At 35.4% G+C, this 26,872-nt stretch overlaps 3 protein-coding genes across 3 annotated transcripts; 1 reads left to right on the forward strand and 2 right to left on the reverse strand.

Annotated features, from left to right (window-relative positions):
• Window positions 1-450: 450 nt before the first annotated feature.
• Window positions 451-8,754, reverse strand: LOC121975923 (serine--tRNA ligase-like). The gene is made up of 10 exons (XM_042527857.1): window positions 8,528-8,754; window positions 8,373-8,443; window positions 8,110-8,271; window positions 7,934-8,039; window positions 6,781-6,974; window positions 1,665-1,768; window positions 1,389-1,572; window positions 1,131-1,310; window positions 801-1,004; window positions 451-709 (listed from the first exon to the last, which is right to left on the reverse strand). The coding sequence occupies exons 1-10, from the start codon at window positions 8,658-8,660 to the stop codon at window positions 680-682; spliced, it is 1,368 nt and encodes a 455-aa protein (XP_042383791.1). The 5' UTR covers window positions 8,661-8,754; the 3' UTR covers window positions 451-679.
• A 191-nt stretch (window positions 8,755-8,945) lies between these two features.
• Window positions 8,946-22,564, forward strand: LOC121978509 (probable protein phosphatase 2C 80). Its single transcript, XM_042530846.1, has 6 exons — window positions 8,946-9,046; window positions 9,441-9,607; window positions 9,724-10,099; window positions 10,812-11,133; window positions 20,135-20,284; window positions 22,177-22,564. Exons 1-6 carry the CDS (start codon window positions 8,946-8,948, stop codon window positions 22,468-22,470), a joined length of 1,410 nt encoding a protein of 469 aa, XP_042386780.1. The 3' UTR covers window positions 22,471-22,564.
• Window positions 22,565-24,944: 2,380 nt separating this feature from the next.
• Window positions 24,945-25,794, reverse strand: LOC121977801 (protein HEADING DATE 3A-like). The gene is made up of 4 exons (XM_042530222.1): window positions 25,557-25,794; window positions 25,386-25,447; window positions 25,266-25,306; window positions 24,945-25,177 (listed from the first exon to the last, which is right to left on the reverse strand). The coding sequence occupies exons 1-4, from the start codon at window positions 25,752-25,754 to the stop codon at window positions 24,945-24,947; spliced, it is 534 nt and encodes a 177-aa protein (XP_042386156.1). The 5' UTR covers window positions 25,755-25,794.
• Between the last annotated feature and the right edge of the window lie 1,078 nt (window positions 25,795-26,872).

Here is a 26,872-nt window from a genome sequence, read left to right on the forward strand (position 1 = left end):
ATGCATATGTTCATTACTTAGCCAGCAGCACTATATGGGAATATAAATTCATACCTGGGATTCATTCAGGCTGCTGGCAATAGTTTATTCCTTTCAGATTTGTTGTGCTTGGAGAAGTCATTGTGCATTCATTCACAACTGAAAGAAACAGCTGCGCTTTGGTGGGGTACACTTTCTTTGAAACGACAACATCTGAATTAGAATGAACAAATTGTAGTTGGTTCGGATTTGGGGGCGGGGTCCTTAAAATTCGACCAACAGTGCATTAAACCGCATTCGGCAATCAACACTCAGACATCAAGAAAAATATGAGACGAGCACTGAATACAAGTCTACCAACTCACGCATTCATAAAGACCGGCATTCGATTTTCGTGTTCAAGCAAACAAGTATTTAATATACAATTTAAGCCTGAACTTGACTAAAAGCAAAAATAAATTTCAGGCTTAATTGAAAAAAATGGGGGTTAACAATCATGTTCTAATCGTCCAATCAACAATATCTTAATGTCAAAAATACACATTTGCTGATGAAGCCATTTGCATAAAAGATAACCACACCACTATGTTATAATTTCATGAAATAAATATTAAACAATGTATTTCTGAAGTTGAAGGTTGCAACACTTTCTGCAAAGAAACATAATTCATGATGTTACTTATGTCACCATTGTAGACTCTTATCTGCTTGCTTGAGATCCAGAGCCTTCCTGTTAAACATAAAATAGATGAAAATTTAATTTCAAAAATAGAACTAGCAAATTTGGCTAGAACTCATCGCTCTCTGTTGCAAATTTACACCTTAGCTTTAGACTTCTTTGATTTGGCTTCAAGTTCTGGCTTGAAATGGAGGAATTCTTTGCCGCCCATGAACGGTCGTAAAACTTCAGGAACTATAACTCCATCTTCAGTCTGATAGTTTTCAAGAATACAACATACTGTCCTTTCTGTTGCTGTTAAAGTAGAATTCAGCATATGAACATACTGCTTTGCTTGTTCGTCGTTCTGCCAAGAACAGCAACAAAAATTAGTTACAATTTTCCCCAAATGACTGGTATATAACAGAATGACAATATTCTGACAAGGATATGATACAACAGAGAAAAATAATAGAAATAGAAATTTTCTTGCCTTCTTTTGCCCATAACCGATTCCTAATCTTCTTGATTGATAATCAGTGCAATTTGAACAAGAAACTAACTCTCTGTAAGTGCTTGATGCAGGAAACCATCCTTCCAGATCATACTTCTTGGCTGCCGCATCATTCAATGCACCAGAAACTATGGCCACAACTTGATAGGGGATTTTCAGCTGTAACAAAGTTTGAAAAGAACTTCAATATGCCTGACAGGAAAACATATAATGATCAGGAAGTTGAAAGAAGTATACCTCCTTGTAGAAATCCTCTGAATTCTTTAACATTTCTTCATGCATTTCCCAAGAGTCATTATCATTTGGAGAGGTGATGCAAAACTGTTCTATTTTTTCAAACTGGTGCACCCTGAAAATTCCCAATGTGTCTCGACCATGTGAACCAGCTTCCTTTCTGAAGCATGTTGAGTATCCAGCATATCTAGTGACATGAAAGGATAATTATTAACCAATTGAAGAATTTAGTTGTAAATTTCACTAATCTGCTGGGCAAAAACTCTTCATAGTTCATACCGAATAGGAAGATCTTGTGGATAAAGTCTATCATTTAGATGATAAGCACACAGTGGCTGTTCAGCAGTAGCAATTAGATATTTATCATCCCCTTCACCTGTCACCTGGTAAAAGTTCACAATGCAACGTACATTATGATGACATCAGATCATGTTAGCAAATGCAAGCAGCAAGGGAAAACATGAAATACACTGATCTAAAAAAAAAGAAATCTTAAATCAACCATTATTTACTAGTCTCATGGGAAACAAACATCTCAATACCATTATTTACTAAATGATTATGTTGCAATTTCACCATCATTTACTAGTCTCATGGGAAACCAAGTAATCAATTTGCATTCTTTAATAGAGTGATGTTGTCTGTTATACATAAAGACAGCTGACATTCAGATATGTCATCATTCTCAAATTAGGTAGATAAATCTAGTATTAACTACTGTCAGCCATAGCACACAGCTTAATACCAACATCACCAGCCAATAGTTCAACCCACCATCTCACTGGAGACCCACCACTTAGGAAGCAAAGAGAATCTCTTCTGCACGTGACCATGAAAATCCCAGTAAAAAAACCCTCCACCTCTACCTTCACCACACCATCTCCACCAATGTTGTACACCACCATTACTGATACCGCTCTGTACTACATTAGTGATTTCAAAATCTTTATCTACCTCAAAGACTCTTTAAATTATTAAATCCATGGTCTACTAATTCCAACAGTTCTGTTGAGTCAGTTTTTATTTGTCACGATTTATTAAAAAACGGAAGTATGACCTTGTATCCTGAATAATTTAAAAAGGACCATGTGGAGCTATACCCTGAAAATTTGACCCCTTCCAGACTATAAAGAAGTAACATTACAAAAATTATACATGTGCACTTGTACCGGTTAGGCGGTTACTCTGAGATCACTTTCCTTTCGACAATGTATATTGATTTCTAAAGCCCAAGAAAATTTTGCAAAATGATGGTTGAAACATTTGTCTTTATTATCATTTTCATGTGCCAACCATCAGAATTGCATAATAATAGTAGATTTTCAAAATGGGAGTGAATCACCCATTGATAGTAACATGAAGTATAAGACATTTAATTAAATAAATCAACAAATCATCATAAAAAAATCCAAAAGTATGATTAACACCTCAAAAGTGTGTTGTTAGGCATTACCTTTTTTCTCAAGCATCAATACAGTTGAAAAAAGCATGTAGCTGTCTATTGATTGTATTATTAACTTTACACTCGAGATTATCTCATGTGCAGTGTATATGAGCCATTTGTATGAAAAATGACCACTATCTGTTACTAAATTGTTCAAGGACAGACTGATTGCCATCATCCATTGAGCACTATACAAGGGTTAGTGATAAACTGATAGTATTTAAATAGAATTAAAATATTGTTTATTAGTTTATATAAAATTTTCTAAGTCCTCTTCTACCCAATACACTTTCTATATTAGAGCGGACTGCAACAATTGTGAAATAAAAGGAAACCAAAAGCCATACGGTTCAGATTGAAAAAAGTGAATCATAGGACAAAAAATGCAATGTATCCTAAAATTCTCAAATTTCTTTTGATTACTACCCTTAAGCAACACTGAATTATGATCAACAATTTTTTTTTTTAAAAACAACACACTCTATAATCTATCAGTCAAACAAACCTATTGAAAGACAGGTATAACTTAAAACATCAAAAAATTAAAGATTAGGCTAATGAAAAAATTGGAAACTAAATGAACCAGAGAACTCAAGGAACATAAAACATCAATGTGCGGAATGAGAAACTAAGAATTTGAAGTTCAAATGATTCAGTTGAACAATCGGTCAGGGTTGAGAATGCTCGTCAAGAATTCATGCTGTTGAACAATAACAAAAATTTATAATATGACATTTATTTTGTGCTTCTGCAAATTTTTCTATAATTTTCTTCTTCCTTTTATTTTTAAGTCTCTTCCAAATTTTCTTTGGTTATCCATTTGATCCCACCAGTATCAAGTTCTTGTAACAAACCAATCCTAACCCAAAATCTTAATGATGGGGAGTAAGGCTAGTCAGGGTGTTAACAAGTGGGGAGGAATGAGCAAATCATGGACCAGAACCCACCATGCAACTACGTCTTTCTGACGAACCCAACCCCCATGACCTTGTGGCAGATTGCACAAGCGCCAAGCCGTAGCAACCTTGCTCACTCTTCTATTTCTTCAATCAATCAAGGGCACGCAGAGAGGCACATATAGGCAGCTGATCCTTTCATTCTAGTGCCTCATCTACTGCCTACTGCCTCGTCAATGAATCCTTTCCCCCCATGCAATTCAAGTGTGGCTTCATTGCAGCAAACAGATGGTGTGTGCCCCTTCCATGTGTGTGAGAGCAATTGCAACACTGCTGCTACTACTACCACGTGATTCCAGCAAGGTGAGGAACAGTGAGGTCATTTGTTATTCCTCTTCTCCCCTTATTTCAAGTTCATCCTTCAACACTTTTACATCTGGATCTTGAACAGTAGTTGCAACTAGAAGATTGCGTAGATTATTGGGTGAGTCATATGTTGTGTAGAAGCAATAAGACCTTGAGTGGTACCTTCCTTTTATTTTAAATTTTGCCTCAAATCTCTTATTATTCTTGGTTTGAGACACAGAAGAAAATGGAGACTTATTCAGGGGTTTCAACTTGTGAACTATGATCCCAGGAGAGCTTTTGATGGTTGCTAACTTTTCAAAGAGGCAAACTATGATTCCCTGAGAGCTGTCGATGGTTGCTAATTTTTCAAAGGGGTGAGATTCTTACACCAACTTTGGGCTATTCTCCATCGAATTGAGATGTCATGGTGATTCTAGAGCTGGATTGCTTCAAAGTGTTCTGCTTCATGCATCCCTAAAAAAATATAGCCTTAAATTGTGAGAATCAGAGTTGAATAGAGCTCCAAAGAAAGGCCAAATTAGGAGATGTTCCTATGCTCTGGTGTGACAAATTGAGTTGAAATAAGGTAGTTATCATGGCTTAATCAAGGCCCTTAGTTACTGCACCAAAAGGGGGCATCAGGGTCCAAGTGGTTGTTTCTTTGGTTCTAGAGTCTTAAGAGGTAAGAAACAAAACCTTCTATCCATTGATATTAAAATTTGTACTGTGGTTGAATTTTACAAGGTTCTTTCCTTGAAAAAAGAGAGGTTAAATCGCTCCAATACTTATGCATACCAAAATGTTATGCTAAGCCAATATATCCCTTGGCATGCAAGTTCATAGACATTGTGGGTATGAGAATACCCATAAGCTAAAGGATTGCATGACTTGCTTCCTTATTTCTTGGCTTAGCACTGTGTGATGTTCCTGTGCCCTGATATATCACTAAAGCATATATGCTTAAGCTTGTTACTTGCTTTTGTATACATGCCATACACTTAGAGTTAATTGCTTTAATATTAATACTTTACCATTGATACATGTTCTGAAACATATATTGTGCAACATGCTATGTATAAAAATAGAACAAATATTATTAGATATGACTATGACCTGAATTCAACATAATGTTAGAATTATTGATTATTATGGACCTCTAGCCAACTCGATGGCACAACAATGAGCATTCTTTTCTTAGTATAACGAAACCAGTTATCAATGAGCGTGCAGACCACTATGCATAAGTGGCACAGTTGTACTTGAGAAAGTAGGAAGTGCTTCTCCATTGTGTTGAAGTATATAGGGAAACTCGCAGGTCCAATCTCAATCTTGCTTAGAGCACAGAGACATATAGCAAACCAAAATAACATAACAAGGTGATATACTAGCTTTAGCATCACAAAAGTTTTTCCCTGCATGATTTGCTATTGTCTATGTATTTTACTTGTTCCATATTACCATATAGCATTACCTTTTGATGTCACACATATCATATTATTGAATTCCTACAAGCTTGCCTCCCACCTGGCATCCCTTTGGTCCTTTTCTCTAAATTCTCTTGAGTTGAGAATTGAGGGTGTCAATTCATGTCATTAGGATCTTTTAGTTGAGAATTGGTAGTTTGTTTCATTTTTATTTTCTGTTAGTTACAATTTTATTTTAGTATACTTTTAATTTGTTTTTAAATTTTTAATATGTACTTTTGAACATTTTCTTCTAGCTATTCAATTATATTCCTCCACTCATTTGTTGCGTTTATGTGCTCTATGCTAGTAACTAGCTATAGCTTCTATCATGTTGCATGTGTTTTATAATGACCTAGCCACATGGACCAACAACCGACAGAAACAATGCTGAAGAAGCTATCATGACTACACATTGACCATGTCAGACAATCAGACATTAAGTAATTTAATCAAGGCTATCTCACTATATTAGGTTTATGGAAAACGGTAAATCAGCATTCCTGAATGATCAATGGAAATATCAACACTAGGAAGTTGCAAATTCTTAACGCATAGATTAATTAGGAAAGTGGGCAAAACTCAAAAGGATGATCCTTTTTATTAGAATCGTCAAAAGGGCACCCTTTTTTCATTTATTATCAAAAGGACATCCCATCCCACCTCTGCACATATTATTTTCCAAAATTGTCCTTATATTTGAATGCTATTGTAGCAGCTAAAGGATCATAGCTACTACGCAATTATAGCAGGTATGATTTGTAGCTGCTACACAATTGTAACAACTATGATTCTATAGATACTACAACTACGCAGTTACAACAGCTATGGTCTTATAGCTGCTACAACATAATGTTGACTATTAGTAGCTACTATAACATAATGTTGACCTATGTTGTCCAATGTTGACCAAAGTTGAAGTATCTATATTGTAGTAGCTATGAACTATATTACAACACAATTTATTTGTGTTGATTAGAGTCAAGTGTTTATGTTGTAACAGCTAGGAACCCATAGCCGCTAAAACAATACCAAAAATAAAGAAGTTTTGAAAATAAAAATGTATTGGCATGGGATATGGTGCCCTTTTAATAATAAATCAAAAAGGGCACCTCTTTGACAATTCCAATAAAAGGGGCACCTTTTTATTTTTGTTATTTTTACCCTAGAAAAATTGGCAATTGAAGAATAGAAGAAGAAAAATTTAAGAATATAAAGAAAAAGATTAGTGATTGACCACTTGCCTTGTACAACTCTTCATCAAATTGAGCCAACTGAGCACATTTTGCCATTACATCTTTTCTCATAAAAAATGGAGTCTGCATTGGTTGATACATTCTTTTTGTTAGAAATGCCAGGCCATAGTTAATCAACGCCAAGTTCAACAGGACACCATCCCCTTTTAGATAGAAACCTCTTCCACCAGCAACATCGGCACCTAGATGCATCAGAAGCATGACAAGTGTAAATAATGTATCTAGCCAGTTCATTTTTGTTTTGAAATTTTTTTTAGTAGACTGCAGTCATAGCAGTATGCCATTGTTATTTCCTTCAGGAGCTGGGATTGCAATACTCTGGTTAACAAGTAGGGGTGTCAGTTTGTGTCAAGTATGTGCTAATTGTATTATAAATGGATCGTGTTACTCATCCCAAAATAAAACTATATGAAATAATATAAAACTAACTAAATATTTTTTCAAAAATAAAAAATCAAATGGTCAATAATTAATTAAACTATCTAAAATTGTTTAGAGTATTTTTTTAAAAAATAATTTAATTGATAAAAAAATCAATTTGTTTCACATGTTTAGTAAACATGTCTGGTGAACATGAAGTCCATGTGTCAATTCATGTGACACCCTGCTAATTATATCATACACAGATATTGTTGTTTGTGCCAATATAAAATTAATGCCTAGAATTAATAAAGCTCGCTAAAAAAAATAACATATATGACATAACAACTTATTAAAGCTTCTAAAAATTAATTTACTAAGTAAATAGATCAATTCATGTCAATGATTCATGGATTTGAACCATGGCATGTCACTTCCAGATTTTCTCTATTAATTGTGTTTTGGGTTGAGTCAAGTCATTGTGTTAATGGATCAAATATATTATTCTGAGACATAACATAACTGATTATTTGCCTACAAGACACTTGCGTGCATATTTTCAGACATTATGATTTGCGAGCTATTTCATACCCATAGCCAATACTTCCAACACAAACGTGTTTCATAAATGGCTCAAGTAATAGAAGTGATTTCCACTAGCCAAGCCTAGTAAAATACATCTAGAGGTTACCTACACAATGCATTTAGCATTCATGTCTAAAGCTTCATTGCAGTAACCTAGAATCACAAGGACTTAAACATTAGAGTCAGATGAGAATACCCTTCTCCAAGTCCGCAATGTCAAGGCGCTTAACAAGTTCTACATGATTTCTCAAATTGGTTTCCATCCGCCTATCTCCCCAAGTTCGAATCACAGCATTATTTGCCTGCAAACGAGATTTTATACTTCAATAAATAAAAGAGGAATACAGAAACACCACTGTGCTGTAGTTCGACCTCATCATTGCTAACTGGAACAGAGTCATGGATGAGGTTGCCGATACTCTCAAGTTTCAAGTCCAATGTAGACTTTGCCTCCTGGACTTCCAATTCCTTCGCCGCTATCAACTTCTTTGTCTCCTCGGTGCTGCTAATCACCTCCGTTGCATCTTTTCCTGCCTACGCCAGCCACGATTCATGAAAAATAATTATCTTCACTATTCAGATTGATCCAAAACCGCAGATAGTACTTCAAAACACAATGTCTCGAGGGAACTCACTATTTTGAGATTTTTGATCTCCTTCGTAAGCCGATTGGCGTCTCTTCTTAGGGCATCAAGCTCAAATTGACCTATATGCAGCAAATCAAAATTGAAACTTCAACCATGGACGGAGAAAACAAATGAAGAAGCATAAAGGGACTCGAGCTAAGTACGTTGGCGCCATTCCTTGTCGAGGTTGATGACCTCGTCCACGACTTCCACGCTCGCAAACCGGCGGCGCTGGGACTCGCGTATGATCTCCGGATCGAATCCTTTCTCCGATCGGAAAAGATTGACGTCCAACATGACGACCGAGAGACTCCGAGCAGAACTCAACCGGACAAAATTCGTTTGCCGCCGAAGTAGCAGCGCAGTACCGAGCCCTAGGTCTTACACCGCGGGCCTTTTATAGGTGAAAGAAATTGGGCCTAAACGGACAGTCAGTGCAGCCCTTTTTAACTAAACTGCCGGCCAAGAAATCGGCCCACTTATTCTGCTCCTTCCAGGTCTGGAGACTGGAATCAATCCTTCGGCAGGCAGCGTGCTTCCATCCCATGCCCAATCGACGCGCTTCTGAACCCAGGCTCATGGATGAGCCTGCAAGTTAGTTTCAGCTCGTTGCCGAAGCCGACGCTAGGTCTTCGACTCTCTGAATGTTCCTTCGTTTCTTCCAACAATTGTGGATCATTCTTGTCTTTTTGGTCGTCTCTTCCAATCCTAGCGGAGGTTTCCTTATGATTCCTGTTCGTCTTTTGCTTTCTGTGTGATACCCTAGATTTCTATGAAGGTTTCTTTGTTTTTCTGTTTCTTTCAAAGTTAAAATTTTGATTCCTTTCTTTGTGCTTTCTTTCCCTATAGAGAAATTGCATATCGTCGCTGTTTCTATTTTTGTAATTGCAAATGAAAAAGTTTTCCACTGTCTCCGTTCTTTTTATGCGAAGATCTCCGGTCGTTTTTTTTCTTGGAGTATGGAATCTTGATCAACTGGTTAGGGTTTTCGTTCTGGATATATATTTTATTTAGGTTAAGGTTCCTTTTTTTTCCCCTTGCTTTAAAATGAACCTACTTAAATGTGTGGTTTTTCAGGTTTTCCACCGCTATTAGGGAGGAAGTTGACACCGTCGCATATCTATTCCATATCTATAGTTTGTTCTTAACTGTAAGATGCCAGCAGCATATTTTCCAAGCCACAAAGCACTTCGATCATCTGCAAAATTTCTACTCAGATGCAGCCAGTCGAGCTTATTTCAATCGTATTCCTACTCTGCTCTTGCTGGCAGCCTTCGAGCATTTCAAAATATTGATCGATTCACTACCCAGTCTGTCGTCAGAGCACTATCACGTATTATTTTTGTTCCTTCTTTGACAGGTCAATCTTATCGGTCATGCATAGATAGCACTGCTTATCTTAGCACTGCTTACCTTGTCTCCGTGTCTGCTCATAGTTCTTCCTCTCATATATCCCAGAGGAGTACGACATCAGTAGGAAATGCTTTGTCTCATGAACCTGAATTGATCGCCAATAATCAGAGTGGTTGGGGTTCTACAGTGGATCGTAAACCTTTCTGGTTCAGAGATTCACTGAATGCTTTGAGTTGTAAACCTCCTTCGGTAAATGGGAGTAGTCAGTTAGCTTCATTACTCTTCTCATCCTGCCCTAATGGAGTAGCTACTGACATACCCCTTGATGGTTCTCCACGGGAAGAACTACTTGATAGTCCTTCAAGTTCATCTGAGGCAGACCAGTATGACTCTTCACATCTCTTTTTGTTTTTATTATTATTACTTTTAACTTACGACAAATTGACATCTTATTCTTACTGCATCTGTTGTACTCCCATGAGTTTAGGAATAAGCACAGATTTATGATATGTGATAGATTTTATAACAATAGTTTATCATTCAAATCATTTAGTTGCATAACGCTGAAAACAGCCATTTGGCAGTATTAGAAAATAATATATGCTGTTTTGACACATTTATGGGTCTCTTGCACCATTTGTCACTTTAAAAAATGGTTATTTGTTGGTTAAGCCAAATTATTAGTTCATGGGGTTAGTGTATTAAAAAATGATGTGACTGGCTTATAAATTACTACTATATAGTAAGTTTTGGGATAACATTGTATAGGAATATTGTTAAAACAATAGAGGGATAATAACTATGTAGTGGATCTCAAATGTTTGGGGCAATACAACTTGATGATGATGATTTGGTAAGAACAGTTTGATGATTGTATTTCATGAGGGAATATAGTAGTACTTTTACTGAAAATAGATGTTTGTTTCAGCATCATAATTAGGCTGTGCGCCAGATGCAAACTCTTCTTGGGTTTGGAACTATGAGTTTGCTGGAATAGATAAGTTTTGTTCATAGTAGTTTTCACTTGGAATATCTTCAATGGTTCCATATAAGTTGTGATTGGCCAGCTTACAGAATTTTCTTTTGTATACACAGGAAAAAGCCAAGTAATAGAGTGTTGAAACTACTGTCTGGATCATGTTATCTGCCACACCCAGATAAGGAGGAAACTGGTGGTGAGGATGCTCATTTCATATGGGATGAGCAGGCGATAGGTGTAGCAGATGGTGTTGGTGGCTGGGCGGATCAAGGGGTTGATTCAGGACAATATTCTAGGTCACTTATGTTACATTCAGTAGATGCAATTGAAGAAGAGCCGAAAGGGTCCATTAATCCATTAAAGGTGTTAGAGAAAGCCTATGCAAGAACTAAAGAGAAAGGATCATCAACAGCTTGCATTATCGCACTTACAGATCAGGTACCTATTCATCTTTCTTTACTCTTTGCATTACTTTATGCAACTACATTGCACTACAGTTTCTACTGCAATTATGAAGTGAACTTGGTTAACTAACATTAAAATTCTAAAAGAAAATGGTATCATGTTGATAATAGGAATTCTACTTAAGCCATCTTTATTAATTCTTAGTCCTGAGCATGGACTTTAAACCACTAAAAAAAACCTTGATTTGTGACGAATTTAGAAAACTCATCGCAAAAGTTCTTCAGGACATTTTTTTTGTTGCAAATAGGTCGTCATCAAATTTTGCGACAAAAAATAGAAATTCGTCGCAAATCGCAAATCGCAAATCAGCGCCGAACGATTTCGTCACTAATTTGCGACGAAAACATTTTCGTCGCTGATTTGGTAGATTTTGTGATGAATTTTGTTGTCGCAACATCCTAATGTTTCCAACGAAACCTAAATTTGTTACAATCAACATAAACAACAAAGATCCCACGTAACAAAATCAAACATCCCATATAACAAAATGACAAATCAAAGATCCAATACAAAATTTGATACATTGTACACGTACAAATTCCAAAACAAAGTTAATCTAATCATCACATACATTGTTCCAACATTGATCCAGTCAAACTAGACAATGTAACATAAGATCCCATAACATCACGTACTTCCTCTTCTTTTTTTTCTTGATATTCTTCTTCTTTTCTTGCATCAGAAACAAACAAACAAACAAAAAGTAAGATAGTTAAGATGAAAATACAGAGAGTATGAATGTACACAAACTAACATAAAACTAATGTAAATGCTCACTTCTTCCAACATGGATTTCCATTTTGTCACCGCCTTCCTTGATGACTTTGTTTGAAACAAATTAACACCAATAAAAAATTCACAAACTTAATCAAGTAACAAATGTTCAAAAACACTAAATATGTGACAAATAACATTCATACACAACAATTTCAGTCACAACCATCATCATCGTCGTCGTCGTCATCATCATCACCGTCTAAGGGAGGAATCTAACTTGAGCGGAAGCTAAATGAAGATGTTGCATGATGAAGTTATGTTGTTGGCACAAATCGCTAATTTCTCGATCCCTTTACCTCATTTCATGATGCCTTTGCACTAATTGCTCCTTTGAATTGCTAACCTCTTCGGTCAATTGATTTATTTCTGTTGGTGGGGTGGAAGAAGCAGTGACTCTACAATTTCTGCTCAAAGAACCCAATCAAAATATTCTTTTCCCTTTCAGTTCACCACTCGCCTCGAGCCATAAACTCTTTTTAACCATCATTATCATCACTTGCACCTAAGTTTCTCTATGCTAGCTCATCATCTTTATTATGTATTGTAATGAGAACAATTAAAATAGCAATATAATAGAGAAACGCGTATAATCTTAATTACATATATAGGATCAGACTATATAGGATCTAAATTTTGAACATTCATATTAACATTGAAAAAGTTGAAATTAATGAAAAAAAATAAGCTAATCTTTATCAAGTGATTCATTAGAAATCAAATAAACTAGTTAGCAATAAAAATAAATTTTGGAGAGACTAACCTAATAAATTAATCTTACTACATTGTCATGGTATATTTAATATAATATATTCAAATCAACATTGATAATATCCATTAAATAATTATAAGTTTTAAAATTACAAACCTTAATTGCTCTATCCCTCTTTCTGCTCCATGTCTTGTCTTTTTTTTTTGAAAGGTGCACGTGAAAGTGTCAATAAATAATGGCTTGGTCCCCATTTCTTTAGCTAAAAATACTGTTTTAGAAATAATGATATAGTCAAAATTAAATTAAATAATTAGTGTTCTAAAAAATTACCATTCTTTGACTATGTTCACCGATATTGATCGAACCTCCCGCATATGTTGCATACGATTCTCCAGAATTATAAGCTTGATTTATTCTATTCTGTTGACTTCTTTGTTTACTCTCCTCCGATTCCCAAAAATGCACAATCTTGTCCCAATTATCCTCGGTGATGCAAGGAAGCTTTTTTCCCTTAGTCTTTCCAGGATTTAGTGTACGGCGGATGTGATCATCACATTTTTTAAAAAAAAAATCCTCCTTATTTCCAACTCTTCAATCTTATTCAGTGAATGCTCATTGCAATGGAAAAAAAACATGTATTAGAAACTTAAATTTCATATATAAACTGATTGGGACATATAGCTTACCTTAAACTCGTTCCACCATAACTCTTTTGTTGGAGTTGGAGTGCTTGTATAAGTCATTGAATCTTCTCGCCAATGGTTATTCACTATGCTCATAAATAACATGGACAAAATTTGTAAATCTATCGTAAAGTTACAAACAAACAACGTTAAATAAATTTAGCTAGTTGAAAAAATAAAACATGGAAAATAAATAAAAAAAATACATGTAAAAATTTAATCTTTAGTACTTATGAATCTCCGCAAGGGGCTATCAACTCGCGGCCGTCTCCCGAAAGGATTTGTTGAGAATGGGAAGGTCCTACAACTGAAAGGGGGGAGGGGGCGGAGGTACATTGCTAGCAAGGGATTGAGATTGTGACGGTGCTAAAGTAGATGGTATTTCGTCGATGGTTGCCACGTCGATGCTATCAACCATAATTGGATAAAGTATAAAAAATTAGATATTCATGAACTCGCGACCGTCTCCCAAAAGGATTTGTTGAGAATGGGAAGGTCCTACAACTGAAAGGGAGGAGGGGGCGGAGGTACATTGCTAGCAAGGGATTGAGATTGTGATGGTGCTAAAGAAGACGGTATTTCGTCGATGGCCGCCACGTCGATGCCATCAACCATAATTGTTAGGATAAAGTATAAAAAATTAGATATTCATCAAATGCATAATGAAAAACATTGAAAACACGAAAAAACTTACCATATTTAAATGTGTGAAACAAGACACCAATATGTCACCTCTAATATCTAACAACCTATAGAAAAAAAAGTTCATTAACAAATAAAATATATAAATTTAAGAATGAGACACTAAAATACAACTAATTGAGTTACGAGATTTATAAAATTGCAAATTAAAACTAAATTTATTCACATAAAATAAACAATACCATAAATTAAAACTAAATTTACATTGTCATATCATTGAAAATCAAAGTCGTCATTCTCCTCGTTGTCGTCATCATTATCAGTCCCAAAATTAGATTCATCATCGTCATCCTCATGAATTTCACTTGCATCCACATCTATCATTACGCTGGATCTCTTAATATTGGATTATTATATTTCTTGGTCTGAATTGTGTTTGCAACTTCCTCTTGTTGATATGTTATGTCTTCCCAACGCTCCTCAATTTTCTTCCGTGCTTTCATTTTATAAACTCATTAATCAATTTTGTCACGTTTCAAACTAGGATATGAAGTATAAAATACTTAAATCGCTTGTTGTCTCAACATAAATGGTTCATATTTTTTATAAAATTTCTTATGATTTATTTCAACCAAATTAAACTGTGGATGCACCTTTATCCCTCTAACAGGGTCAAGTCAGCGACACATAATAAAACAACTCACACTTCTGGTTCAGGGTTCTTTACCTCTATAATTGCATCCAACAACTTATAAAAACTTTTTTGCACTTCCATCATTTGATGTTTGAATACTAGTTTTTCCCATTCCATAATCTCGAGTATGAAAATTATATCGGTTTATGAAATATGCTGGCCAAATTTGTACCATTGATTTTAGACCCCATAACAGATGGATTAGCAATTCTTGCTCAACGTGAGCTTGATTATCATGAACCTAAAGTCAAACAAATATATCATGATTAAGTCAAGATATGTGTACAAATAATTTATAGTTTACTTACATAATTTTGAACCATGGTGTAAATTCTTTATCGCTGAAGCGATCAAACTCATGTATTGAAAGATCGGAATATAAATTTTGGAAAATCCTATCATAGAAAAAAGCAAATTATAACACAAATAATTTATGATATAAGAAATACATAAAATATCAAATTTGTATTTATTCGAAATATGTCGTTAACTTCTGGACAATTTAATAAAATATATGTGTGGGCTATCCGCCATTCTTGGCCCGTTAAATGTCTACACGTATATGGTTCACTTGGTGAAAAAATTGAGAATAACTTCAAATTGGGATGAAAATCCTAAACCCTCATCATTTCTTCTCGTTCTCCGCCTTTTGCAAAATTTGTTACTTCTTCAATAATGTATGCATTAACAATAGAAGATTTAACCTGTGCCTTATTTTTCACTTTTTTCAAATGATATCTAGCTAATTGTAATAACACAAAATGAATTAGAAAATAATCAATTGAGTCATTTTATCTGCATTGATAATGAAGTATAGAAGGTGAAAATTTTACCTTTCAAATGGATACATCCATCAAAATTAGATAGAATCTCTAATTTTGGTCTCATATGACAAGTGAATCAAAAGATGTTCCATTAAATCAAAAAATGATGATGGAAATATCCTTTTTAAATTACACAAAATGATTAGAATGTCTCTCTCTAACGTCTCCATGCGTGAATGTCTCGGCACTGTCGAGCAAATATAATGAAAGCAAATGTCTACTTCCGGAATGACACCCCATATAAAATTTGATAAAAGTTCTTTAAAAGCAATAGGAACTAACCTTTCCATGAATATATGACAATCATGAAATCAATCAATTTGCATTCCTTTATGTTGACACATCTCTAATCAAACAATTTGATTTCAATCATTCACAAGCAATCTGTCTCTAATCTTTATTCAATGTATAAATTGCCTTTTGCTTTGGTCCTTTATTACTTCTATCGACATTAAGAGTGGGTCGTTTATAAAGGAGTCATGTATCTTTTCTTGTATTCAGATTGTCTTTCGTTTTTCCAATGATATCCATAATTGTATTTATTAGACTATCAAAAACATTCTTCTCAATATGCATTACATCGAGATTTTGATGAATCAAATGACTCTTCCAATACAATAAATCCCAAAATATACTCCTTTTAGTTCATTTATATATGTTTCCATATTTATATGTTGTATCATGTGACTTTTCAATAACAGATGGAAAGTTAGGCATCTATATCAAATTTATTCACCTATTAATCTCAATGACCGAGGTGTTCTTTCAAGTCTATTCTTAATAAATTCTTCTTTATTTCGTCTGAATTTATTGTTTGGTGGTAAAAATTGGACAATCAAAATAACTCGTCTTCTTCCTATGTTTTGACTTTGATCTCTCCATACATATTGGACATTCTAAGATCCCAGCGATGCTCCATTCCAATAAAATACCATAAGCCGGAAAGTCATTTACGGTCTAAAGAATAACAACCTTTATTACAAACATCTTATAGTTGTTTCAGCTCCACAATCAGTGGTTGCATGTAAACACCTATTAACTTCTTCAGATTTTGCGGGTCATGCATGACTAATGTTATATGGTGTTTTTATGCACATTCCAAGTCGAAGATTATATGGAGTTAAGATAACTGGTCAGAATAATTTCTTCCTGATTTGTCAAATGGAGCAAAATCATCAGCACATGACCTAACCTAATGTTTTGAGTCTCCTTCACAAATTCAAGATATGTTTTATCAAAAATTTTTTGCGTCTCTGCATCTTATGGATGACACATTAGTCCTTCTTCTGTTTGATGATTTGCATGTCAAGTCATGTATTCATCAGTGATCTTTGATGCATAAAGCTTTTGTACCTAAGAGTTAGGGTAAATAAAGCAATTGATTGAATGATTTACATCACTGATTACGACCCGACCTCCTGATACTCTTGTATATGCATTGATTATAGAATTTGCAGACATCTACATTTGCATCATCTATTGAATATAGAATACATCCTATCTCTGCAAACATCAATTCTTTCCACCAGATGATCTAATTCTTTCACAAGTTTTTTACATCATTTGGCATTATGTGATCACGTGACAATACATCTTTGAACAAAATCATTAAAACAATCTTCAAACACATTGGCATTCAACAGTATAATTTAGTGTAACTATCACAACCAGCCCACACAGCTTCATCTGCAGCACTCAACACTTCTTGAAATTAGAGATATGGCTCATTATTCTCATTTTCGTCAACAACTGACGGCGTTACTTTCTCCAACGGTGATGTATAATTAGTAAACATTTGTGCAAATGTTGAAGGAAAATTAGAACTTGTAGCACTCAGTTTTGGAATAAAATTATGAATGGTTGCATCAATTACCACCCTCTATGGATTTAATTGATCATAATAATTCTAATCTCCGCTAACTAACACTTGTATGTTTCGTCCATAATCCTCATCAGATGTGAACGATTCATCATGATATGTCCAATTATAATAATTCGGAGTAAAATCAAATCTATAAAGATGTTCTCGAACTTGATCTGTAAAATTTTTTCATTATGACACTTTTTGCACGAACACCTTAACTTATTCACATCCATAAACTTTGGAAGCAAAATCAAAAAAAAATTCCAACCCAATAATTAATTACTGCTAAATTGGTATAACAATAATTAATATTAAAGTAACCTAGATAAATAACATCGACTATCAATAAATGACTATTGTTGTAGATATAACTATCAATAAATGACTATTGTCTCCAACTACTTTAAGTCCATGCCAAATAGAGACCTGCACGAACAATATTTGTGCAACATTACAAAGTCAACAATCTAATATAAGGGTCACAAACAACTTTTATAGTCTTTAAATTTCATACAAAATACTACATCATTTAGATTTTTGGGGAATCTAAATCTAATTCAATTGTATTGCATCCAAATGAATGATTCAAACATAAAGCACTAAACAGAATAGCATGGCAAGAGAACTAACACTAAGAATTGCATTAACTAAGTAACAAACATGTAAGAAACATTTAATCGGACACGTAACCAGCAACATTCAATCAAAACCAAATGCATATCATTCTATATCGAACATTGAATCTATTACAAGCATTCAACAAGAATTTATACAAACAATCAACACATCAAGTAGACAATCAACATATCACACAAATAAACCAATCCGGATCTAATCAATTCATAGTGTTTGGGGACATTCATCGAACACTTCACAAGCACCATTCAATTCAAACTAAATCGGTGACATCTTAAACATGGAAGAGGAGTCTAATATAATCAATCAACGGTAAATTCATACAAGAAATCAAATGATCAAATCACACATCAAGGAAATCAACCAAGCTTGCGGATGATGGCCGATCGGAGTTCGAAGAAGATGAAGATGCCATTGTCCAGATCTGTAGAAGACCGAACGTTGTGGCTACTTTTCAATGAGGGGAAAGCAAAGACCGCTCGCCCTTAGTCGCGAGGCCATGTGGTCGGCTGCGTTCGCGGCCGGTTGCGAGTGGTGTGCAGGGGAGGGGAGAAAGGATCGAAGATTACTAGTTATGCTCGGCGTGCTTCACGAGTTGGAGAGAACCGATTCAAGTTAGAAAATTTAGGGTTAGGAGGGATTTAGATTCCTAAATTCAGCGACGAATCCAGGATTCGTCGCTAAATCTAATATTCCAATCCGCAATTTAGTCTAAATGTAGCAATGAATTGTATATTTGTCACAAAATTTAGCACTTAGTCGCAAATTTAGCAATGAATATACAATTCGTGGCTAAATTTCTAATTGAATCCATAGTTTGTCGCAAAATTCGTCTTTAATTTGCGACGAATATTAAATTCGTCGCAAATTAGTGTTGAATTTAATATTTGCGACGAATTTTGTGACAAATTGTTTTGTTAATTTTGTGGCGAAAACTTTTTTTTTGTTAATTTCATTGTTGTTATATTTGTTGCTGATTTGCGACGAATTAATTTCATTGCTAAAATCCGTCCCTAAATCAGTGTTTTTTTTAGTGAACTTTAACGGGAGTCTGTTTCATTGTTCTCTTGGTTCCAATTCCGATAAAACATTTGCCTTATAATCTTCTCATATTTTACAAAATTGCTAGTTTATTTAGTTACGAGTATCCACATCAGTTTTTCTATAATATCTCTAAAATTTGATGTAAATCATCCACTTTATTAAATTTAGACAATCATTTTTCACTACACACTACATCAATAACCCAAAATTTTCATTATCTTTATTTTTTATTGTTTTTTTCTCTCTCTTCCACTTTTTTTTTAATTATTTTTCTCTCTCCTATGTAATATTTATTTTTCATTACCCAATCAACTCCCTTTTCTTTCTCTCTCCCAAATTAAATGATATTTTAATGTTTAGAGAATGCATGTCATTCCCTAAATTTAGAGAAGTATTATTCATGTAAGAATTTTTTTTACATAATATATAAAATTTGAAGTAAATTATGTATTTAGGGAAGCTGATATGGATGCTCTAATAGTGTGAGTACTTAAGCAGTATTTTTCTTTTCCTTGGTTTTGCAACTTCTTTTCCATGAGCATAGTACAAATTTTGTGGAAACAATTTCTTTTATTAAAATTGCCACTACTCTAGAATTTCAATATCAATTATATTAGATTGTAATTCTGAAATCGAAAAATTAATGATTTAAAACTAAAAATAGTAATAAAGTTAAATTAAATGATATACAATATATTTCAATTCATTTTGCAAAACTGATAGCACAGGAGATGAATATGCGGGCGATCCTCACACATTCACCAAAAGAGAAAAATATGACTACCTAAATTATAAAACAGTTTGACAAATTACTAGACAATGAAATTAAAAATGAGTATCAAAAAACCTCTACTTCTGTTGTCAGCATGAGTTCAGGCATTTGCATCAACATAATTTGGAATGCTTAATAAAATTTCAGCATTTATTATTGATTCAGCTTTGACTATTCTTTTGGTATATCTATTTTGTGGTTATGATGCAATGATAAACATTGTTACTAGTAAGTTGCCTCTTGTATAGGAATAGAGCCCCTCGGCTCATGACAACAGTTTCTTGTAATATCATCAGTAACATGCCCTCTTGTTCTATTTTGTTTTCTAGGGGATTCATGCAGTCAACCTTGGTGACAGTGGTTTCATAATAGTTAGAGATGGTTGCACTGTATTCAAATCACCAGTGCAGCAACATGATTTCAACTTTACTTATCAACTGGAGAGTAGCAATGCGAGCGATCTTCCTAGTTCTGCCCAGGTTAGTTGTTACTCCTCCTGCACTATATTACTCTTAGCTTGTAATTACTCGTTCCACTTTCTCTAATCAATTGTAATGCACTAGAGTTCTAACAAGTTGAGGTTGAATGTTCCAAGCTTGTTTAACAAAAATTAAACAAGCTCAAGTTTGCTCAATTTTTAACCATGCTCATTTATTTGCGATTAAATTTGTTTATTAAAAAGCTTATCGAGTTTGAATGAAGCTCTAGTTTTTATGGAGCTCAATTAATTATTAGGTAGTCATTTAGAAAGCTGCTAAACTTTTTTTTTGTTTTGGAATAATAAAACAAGAAAATAGTTAATGTGGACGAAGATATATTTTCTATAAGAGTTTTTAATATCTTACATCTATTACTCGCGAAAGAAAGATTGTTGAAGTGGCAAAAGGACGAAACGCTTACCTCCAACGCTTCCGCTAGGACCAACATGGAGGAGGTAAATCACGGTGAATGAGGAGGCAAGTGGATGAGAGGGTGAGTTACACAGGGTGTAGGGATTTACGCCCTGCTAACCTTGAGATTCGACCCCTCAACCTCAAGTCGCAAACCTCCATCCACTTACCACCTCAGCTATGCCCGTGGGGGTTGAAGATTCCACTTACCACCACCTCAAGTGGCGAAAGAAAGATTGTTGAAAATATCACTAATGGTGGTTAAAATGGATAGGAGTATTTGGATTTTTGTATGATCAATGATCATTGTGTGCCCTTTAAGCTACAAGGTATATTTGTATGTGTGTGATGCTATGCTTTATGGTTAGACTCTTGAACAATTGGGAAACATTATGTAACTAACGTTGATTGAGTTGAGATGAATCAATAAGATCGTTCTGTGAGATTATGGGGGAAAATTAAAAATATTGCTATGTTGATAGTAGTTCTAAGGATGATAAAATGGGAAAATAAATTAAGATGCTATCGACATGCTCAAATTCACTCAATCTATTGTTATACAAATTGATTGGGCTAGAGTTGAAGGTGTTGGGATTTGGAGATATAACAAGTTAAGAGATCTACATGCAATATAGCCTTAAATGGAGTATAATAGAGAGATATGATCCGTGTGGTGTCAATCTAAAATAGTTGGAACTAAGAGACCTGATGATGATGATTCCATTTATTAAAAGAAAACATATCGTCAATTGAATATTAGTAAATATTTAATTTACATGTTAATACTATCAAAAAATTCATTTTCAATTTACATGAAGAACTTTAAGTATACATTATACCTTACAATAAATACTTTTGGATGTTGTTTACGAATAGTTTGTGGGTTTTGTTAATAACATTCATGAGCTTGATTCATGATCATTTCATCACATTATGTTGATGTGTCCCACCTATTTGGAGTCGGCTGGATGGATCATATTAATTGAGATTAATAATATTAATCTTTGAATTGTTCATATATTGAGTTTGAAGAGAATGTTTAAACTTGTTCACCTACTTTTCCAAATAAACGTAAATGGTTCTTTTCAAGTTAAATTACCAACTTGTTCATGATCATTTTTGATTGTTTGGATGCAGTTCATCACCTCAAAAGCGTTTCCAACAAGTTTACCTCAATAATTTAAATTCACCTATTGGGTTCCTTTCTCATCAGTTGATCACTAAATTATTTATCAATTACGTTTTTGTGCTTGTACCTTCGCCTAGATAACCTCTGAAAACTCGAACAAAATATGCTCCGGACTTCAATCCCCAGTCTGATTTATTCATGACTGTTCTTGCTTAGAGTTGAGCTGACCCAACCCTGTTTCTTAGCTAGCTCATGCTGGCGTCTGGCTGCACTTAATAACCCAATCTCTGCTGATATTCTTTTTGGTTAGATGAAATGGATAACCATTGGTTCTCTCAAAACTTGTGAGCAGGTGTTCACTGTCCCAGTCGAATCAGGCGACGTGATTGTCACAGGGACAGATGGTCTCTTCGATAACCTGTACAACAATGAGATCACTGCCGTGGTGGTTCATGGGATTCGAGCTGGTTTGGAACCTCAAGTGATGGCCCAGAAGATTGCCGCATTGGCTCGCCAACGAGCTCAGGATAAGAACAGGCAAACACCATTCTCGACTGCAGCTCAACACGCTGGATACCGATACTATGGAGGCAAGCTAGATGACATTACTGTTCTTGTATCCTTCATTACTGCCTTCGGCGCTTAAAATCGTACCCCCTATTGCCTTGCTACTTATTAACTTTCCAGATTTTGTTTTTGTTTCACGTGTTTATATGATGATGAGCGAACCATTTCGATTATTCTTAGCTAGTCATATTCCTGAACTAGTGGATTCTGGATACCTGTCTTTCTGTGATTTCATTTCCTGAGCTTTAGTTGTTGTGTATAAAACTCAACCACTTGAAGATGCCTGGCGTCGAGTATAAAACTTGTTAGTATTCTATTTTCTTTCTCTTCATTTTTAATTCTAATACCCTCCCTACTTTGTTACTTGCTCTGCCTTCGCTTCATCTACTTCCTTCTCCACAACAGCTCGCGACCTCGATCCCATTAGGCAAGATTATACCCTTAGAAATGTTCGTCTAGGAGGGGACTCCAATGTCAATCTATCTCTAACCTCGACCGCATTTTACATACTGCTAGCTTTTCTTAGAAGAGCAGCTGGATTGTGACCATCTCCATGGATGTTACTTTGTGTGTGAGATTCCTTTGTTGATGGGTCTGCTAAATGTATGTGGAATTGAACCTTAGTGCATGGCAGCCACAAGGTAAGGCAGGCAGTGAGTAATTGATATATGTGGAAGTTGACTTGCTACGTTGGATGTGTTAATGTTAAACTTATTCATGAGAGGAAATGAAAGGTGAGGAGGACGTACATGAGAGACAGCTCGAATCTGATTAAAGTTTTTGAAGATATATGCTCAGCTTACGGATGCCGCAAAGCTAGCAAAAAGTTACAAGTGTATGAAAAGTTTATTCCTTGAAAGGGATTCACACGATTCTTCCCACTCCCACAATTTTTTATTATTATTAATATTATTATATGGATTATATATATATATATATATATATATATATATATATAGAGAGAGAGAGAGAGAGAGAGAGAGAGAATTATAATAAATGTGTATTATCTTTAAAATCTATTTATATTTTTAGAATTTAAAACTTTTTTTTTTTTTTAAAGAGGTGTCTAAGTGAAACTATAATAAATAGGAAGATACTTACATAAGATAAAATAAAATTTGATTATTGTTATTATTGTTGTAAAAGAGAGATAATTGAAGATTTCTATGAAAGACTGAAAAGATAATGAAAAGTAACCTTGTGAAAGGTGTATGGTTAGTTATTTACCCCTCTATGCTCTATGCTCTATGCTTTATGCTATGCAAGTAGTGAATTCCAAACACCCTCGTTCAACTTATTGGTTAAGAAAATTAATTTTCAAAAGAAGAGACTCTCGTTGGGGATGAGGGAAAGGAAGACGAGAGTCGAGCTCATTAGAAGTTGCGAGAGAGAAGTGGAGTATATACGGGATACAGTAGCAAGAGTCAGAAATTATAATTAATTATACTTTATCAAGGCTCGGGGAAGTTGTATATAAAACGAAACGATCTCCGAATTGATCGCAGAATTTGATTGGGAGATTTGTAATTATGAAAAAAATTCTTAAATTTATGGGCTTTTTTCTTACCTAGATAGGCTACCTCCGCCCTTGACGGGATAGGAGGAGATACTGGCGGAGCTAGCCCGAATGATCTATTCGGACTGTGGGTTATGACTGTGGATGCCAGCCGGCGCTGACGCCGGAGTCACCCGGGGTAACTTCTTTTTTTTCTTTTATTTTTTTTTCCCTTTCTCCTTAAGGAAATCACGGCCCAAGTAGCCATCAAATAGTCTAATTTATCACATATAAGACGCAACGGTTTGTCTAGATTCTTATAGTTTATGATTTCTCTAATTATAGTAACACGAATCTAAGGACGTTAGGATCACTGCTTTGACTTCCAATATTGTTCCACTAGATTTCCATGAGAATCTGTCTCTGCTATTTCCCACCACAACTTTTGAGCGGTAGTTTCACAGACGTTAAAGTTCTGCAACTGAGTAGTACATGAGAACCCCCTAATTGGTTCCTGCTCTTCTACATGCACGTGGAATTTCAGTCAGTTTTCCTTTTCAAATCACAACAGCCACAAGGTGCATGGTAATTAATTAATCCATTCATTAGTTTTCCAAGATCCATTAATTGTGACATCCATTCCTTGTATAAAGAATAATCCTTTTTCCATGCACATTTGTCCTTGTGGCATCCTTTTGTCAGGCATAAATCTCGACAGGTGCCCTCTGAAAGTGACGGCGGCATCATATATATCCATTGCCTTACCTAGATTTCTCCTAATTAAATTACCTTCAAATACCTCTTTTATTTATCACGAGGATTAGAAATGACATTAAGGTTCCCAGCCATAGATTATATCAGCAGAACGTATACAGTTTTGTTTCATGCACTCTCACTCTTGCATCATACTAATACGTTATTATCACCATCTGAATTCATATATATATATATATATAGATATCTATATATATATAGCTGCATCAACTTATAAGTGTTTGTGTGTATATATATATATATTTAAGTAGCAGTGGTAGCTGCAGTAGTTGGAGGGGAGAGTTCTATATGGGGTACATCCTCCGGCCACCAGAGCCGGACTCCCTCTGGCAGTTGAAGTAGACAGCGGCCACCGGCTGCCCGAGGTTGTAAATCTCGGCAAAGTCCTTGGTGTTGAAGTTCTGGCGCCACCCGGGTGGATACACCGTCTCACGACCCAGCTGCTGGAACAACACGAGCACCATGCGGTGGATCCCCATTGTGGGCCGTGGGGGCTCGTAGCACATCAGCTCTCTTCCTGGAAATGAAATTCAGTATATATCTTAAATCAATGCATGCAATTAATCATGCATGCCTTTCGATCGATGAATGATCGATACACTCACCGAAGGTCGCGTCCGTAGTGCCAGGGATGTCGACCACCAGCCTGCATTAGCAGTAACGTACGCATAATTAACGAGCTAGTCAGTCAATATTTGAAGAAATTAAACAGAGAGTAGGTTTACCACTGGAGGTACTCTCTCAGGTGTGGGTTACTAGGGCTGGGAGCATCGGGGTCCACCATCACCTGCATGCACGCGTGCGTCGTGCGAGGTAGTCGATTGATTAATAGGGTTTAGGGTTTAGGAATATTTGAGGTTTAAAGAAGAATTAAGTAGCTAGGCTAGCTCACGTACGAGGGTGTAAAAGGTCCTGAGGTCATTGCCACCGACCTCGACGCGAGGTTGGTTGACCACCTCAGAGGGCTTGAACTCGCGGCCGTTGGTGATCTCCTTCCCTGAGTAGTTGATTCGGAGAGAGACTCTCTTGATGAAGGGCTCGAGGACGTCGCCGATCACCCGGCCCACCACCAGCGAGTCTCGCGCTCTGCTCATGGCTTACAATTAATGCGCGTTTGCTCGCGGCTAGCTAGCGAAGAGCAATTCGCAAACCCTTTGTTTGCGTACACACTTCTGTGGAGGAGCTAGGCGATGATCGAGCACTATATATAGCGCCCTGTGGCGTGCTATCCGCGAATGAATCCATTTACTTTTTGTAAAGTTTTTGAAGAGAAATGAGGACACAAAGTGAAGGTTCTATTCCCAACTCATTGTGTAGCCCTTCAAGGGAGTCCAACAAACAAGGGCAGCTGCCCTTCATTAATGCAGCAATTTTTAAGCAATAGCACTAGCTATGATGTGTAATAGATTTGTTTTCCCCGGGACTAGCGGTTTGGTATAGTTAACCAGATATTTATGGAGCCAGTTGGCCTCCGGTATTAATTAGTCCTAACAATTACATCTTTCGATTCCGAAAGAAAAAGATTTGTTTTTTTTTTATCTCGTATCAATTTTGATCAAAATTATTATTATTATTATTAGGATAATATAATGCCACGTGCAGTTTATCTTGTTAAGTTATCGCATGTCTGTCTGTCTATTTCACTTTCCCTCTTCTCTCTTATTCATCTTTTTATCGCTTCCCGGGTTTGCTTTAGTTTGACCTTGGTCAACTTCAGAAAAAACACAAATAATTAACGATTTATTAAGGCATCGTTTAAACAGCTTGAATGTTTGTCTTTAGGTTGATTTGATTTTGTTTTTCTTTCTTTCGTATGAGTTTAAACTCTGATTCTGATGTGAAGTTCCTTTCGGTATATACACATCGACTTTGAACGAGTGGTATAGGAAGATTGAGAGCAACATCACCCACGAATATATTTTTTATGCAATTTAAAATTAAAAGTATATTCATTTTTTTGGGGCTAAGAGAGAGGGAGAAAAAAAGAATGTAGGTTGTCATGAAGCAGACCAAAAGAGATGAATAGATATCCTTTCCTGAAAGAGGATAGGAATCCTCCAAAGCTGCTCTTGATCAATATTGGGAATAGTGGAAAGCTTTGAAAAGTTGATATATTCGGGGAGACTCGCTAGCTGAGGTATATGTAGTTTTGTATCATTAGCTCACACTACTTGGATTAACCTGCTAACCACTTTTTGCAAATATTATTGAT

This window comes from Zingiber officinale, chromosome 4B (genome assembly GCF_018446385.1).
Source record: "Zingiber officinale cultivar Zhangliang chromosome 4B, Zo_v1.1, whole genome shotgun sequence".
In the NCBI taxonomy this organism is placed as follows: Eukaryota; Viridiplantae; Streptophyta; class Magnoliopsida; order Zingiberales; family Zingiberaceae; genus Zingiber; species Zingiber officinale.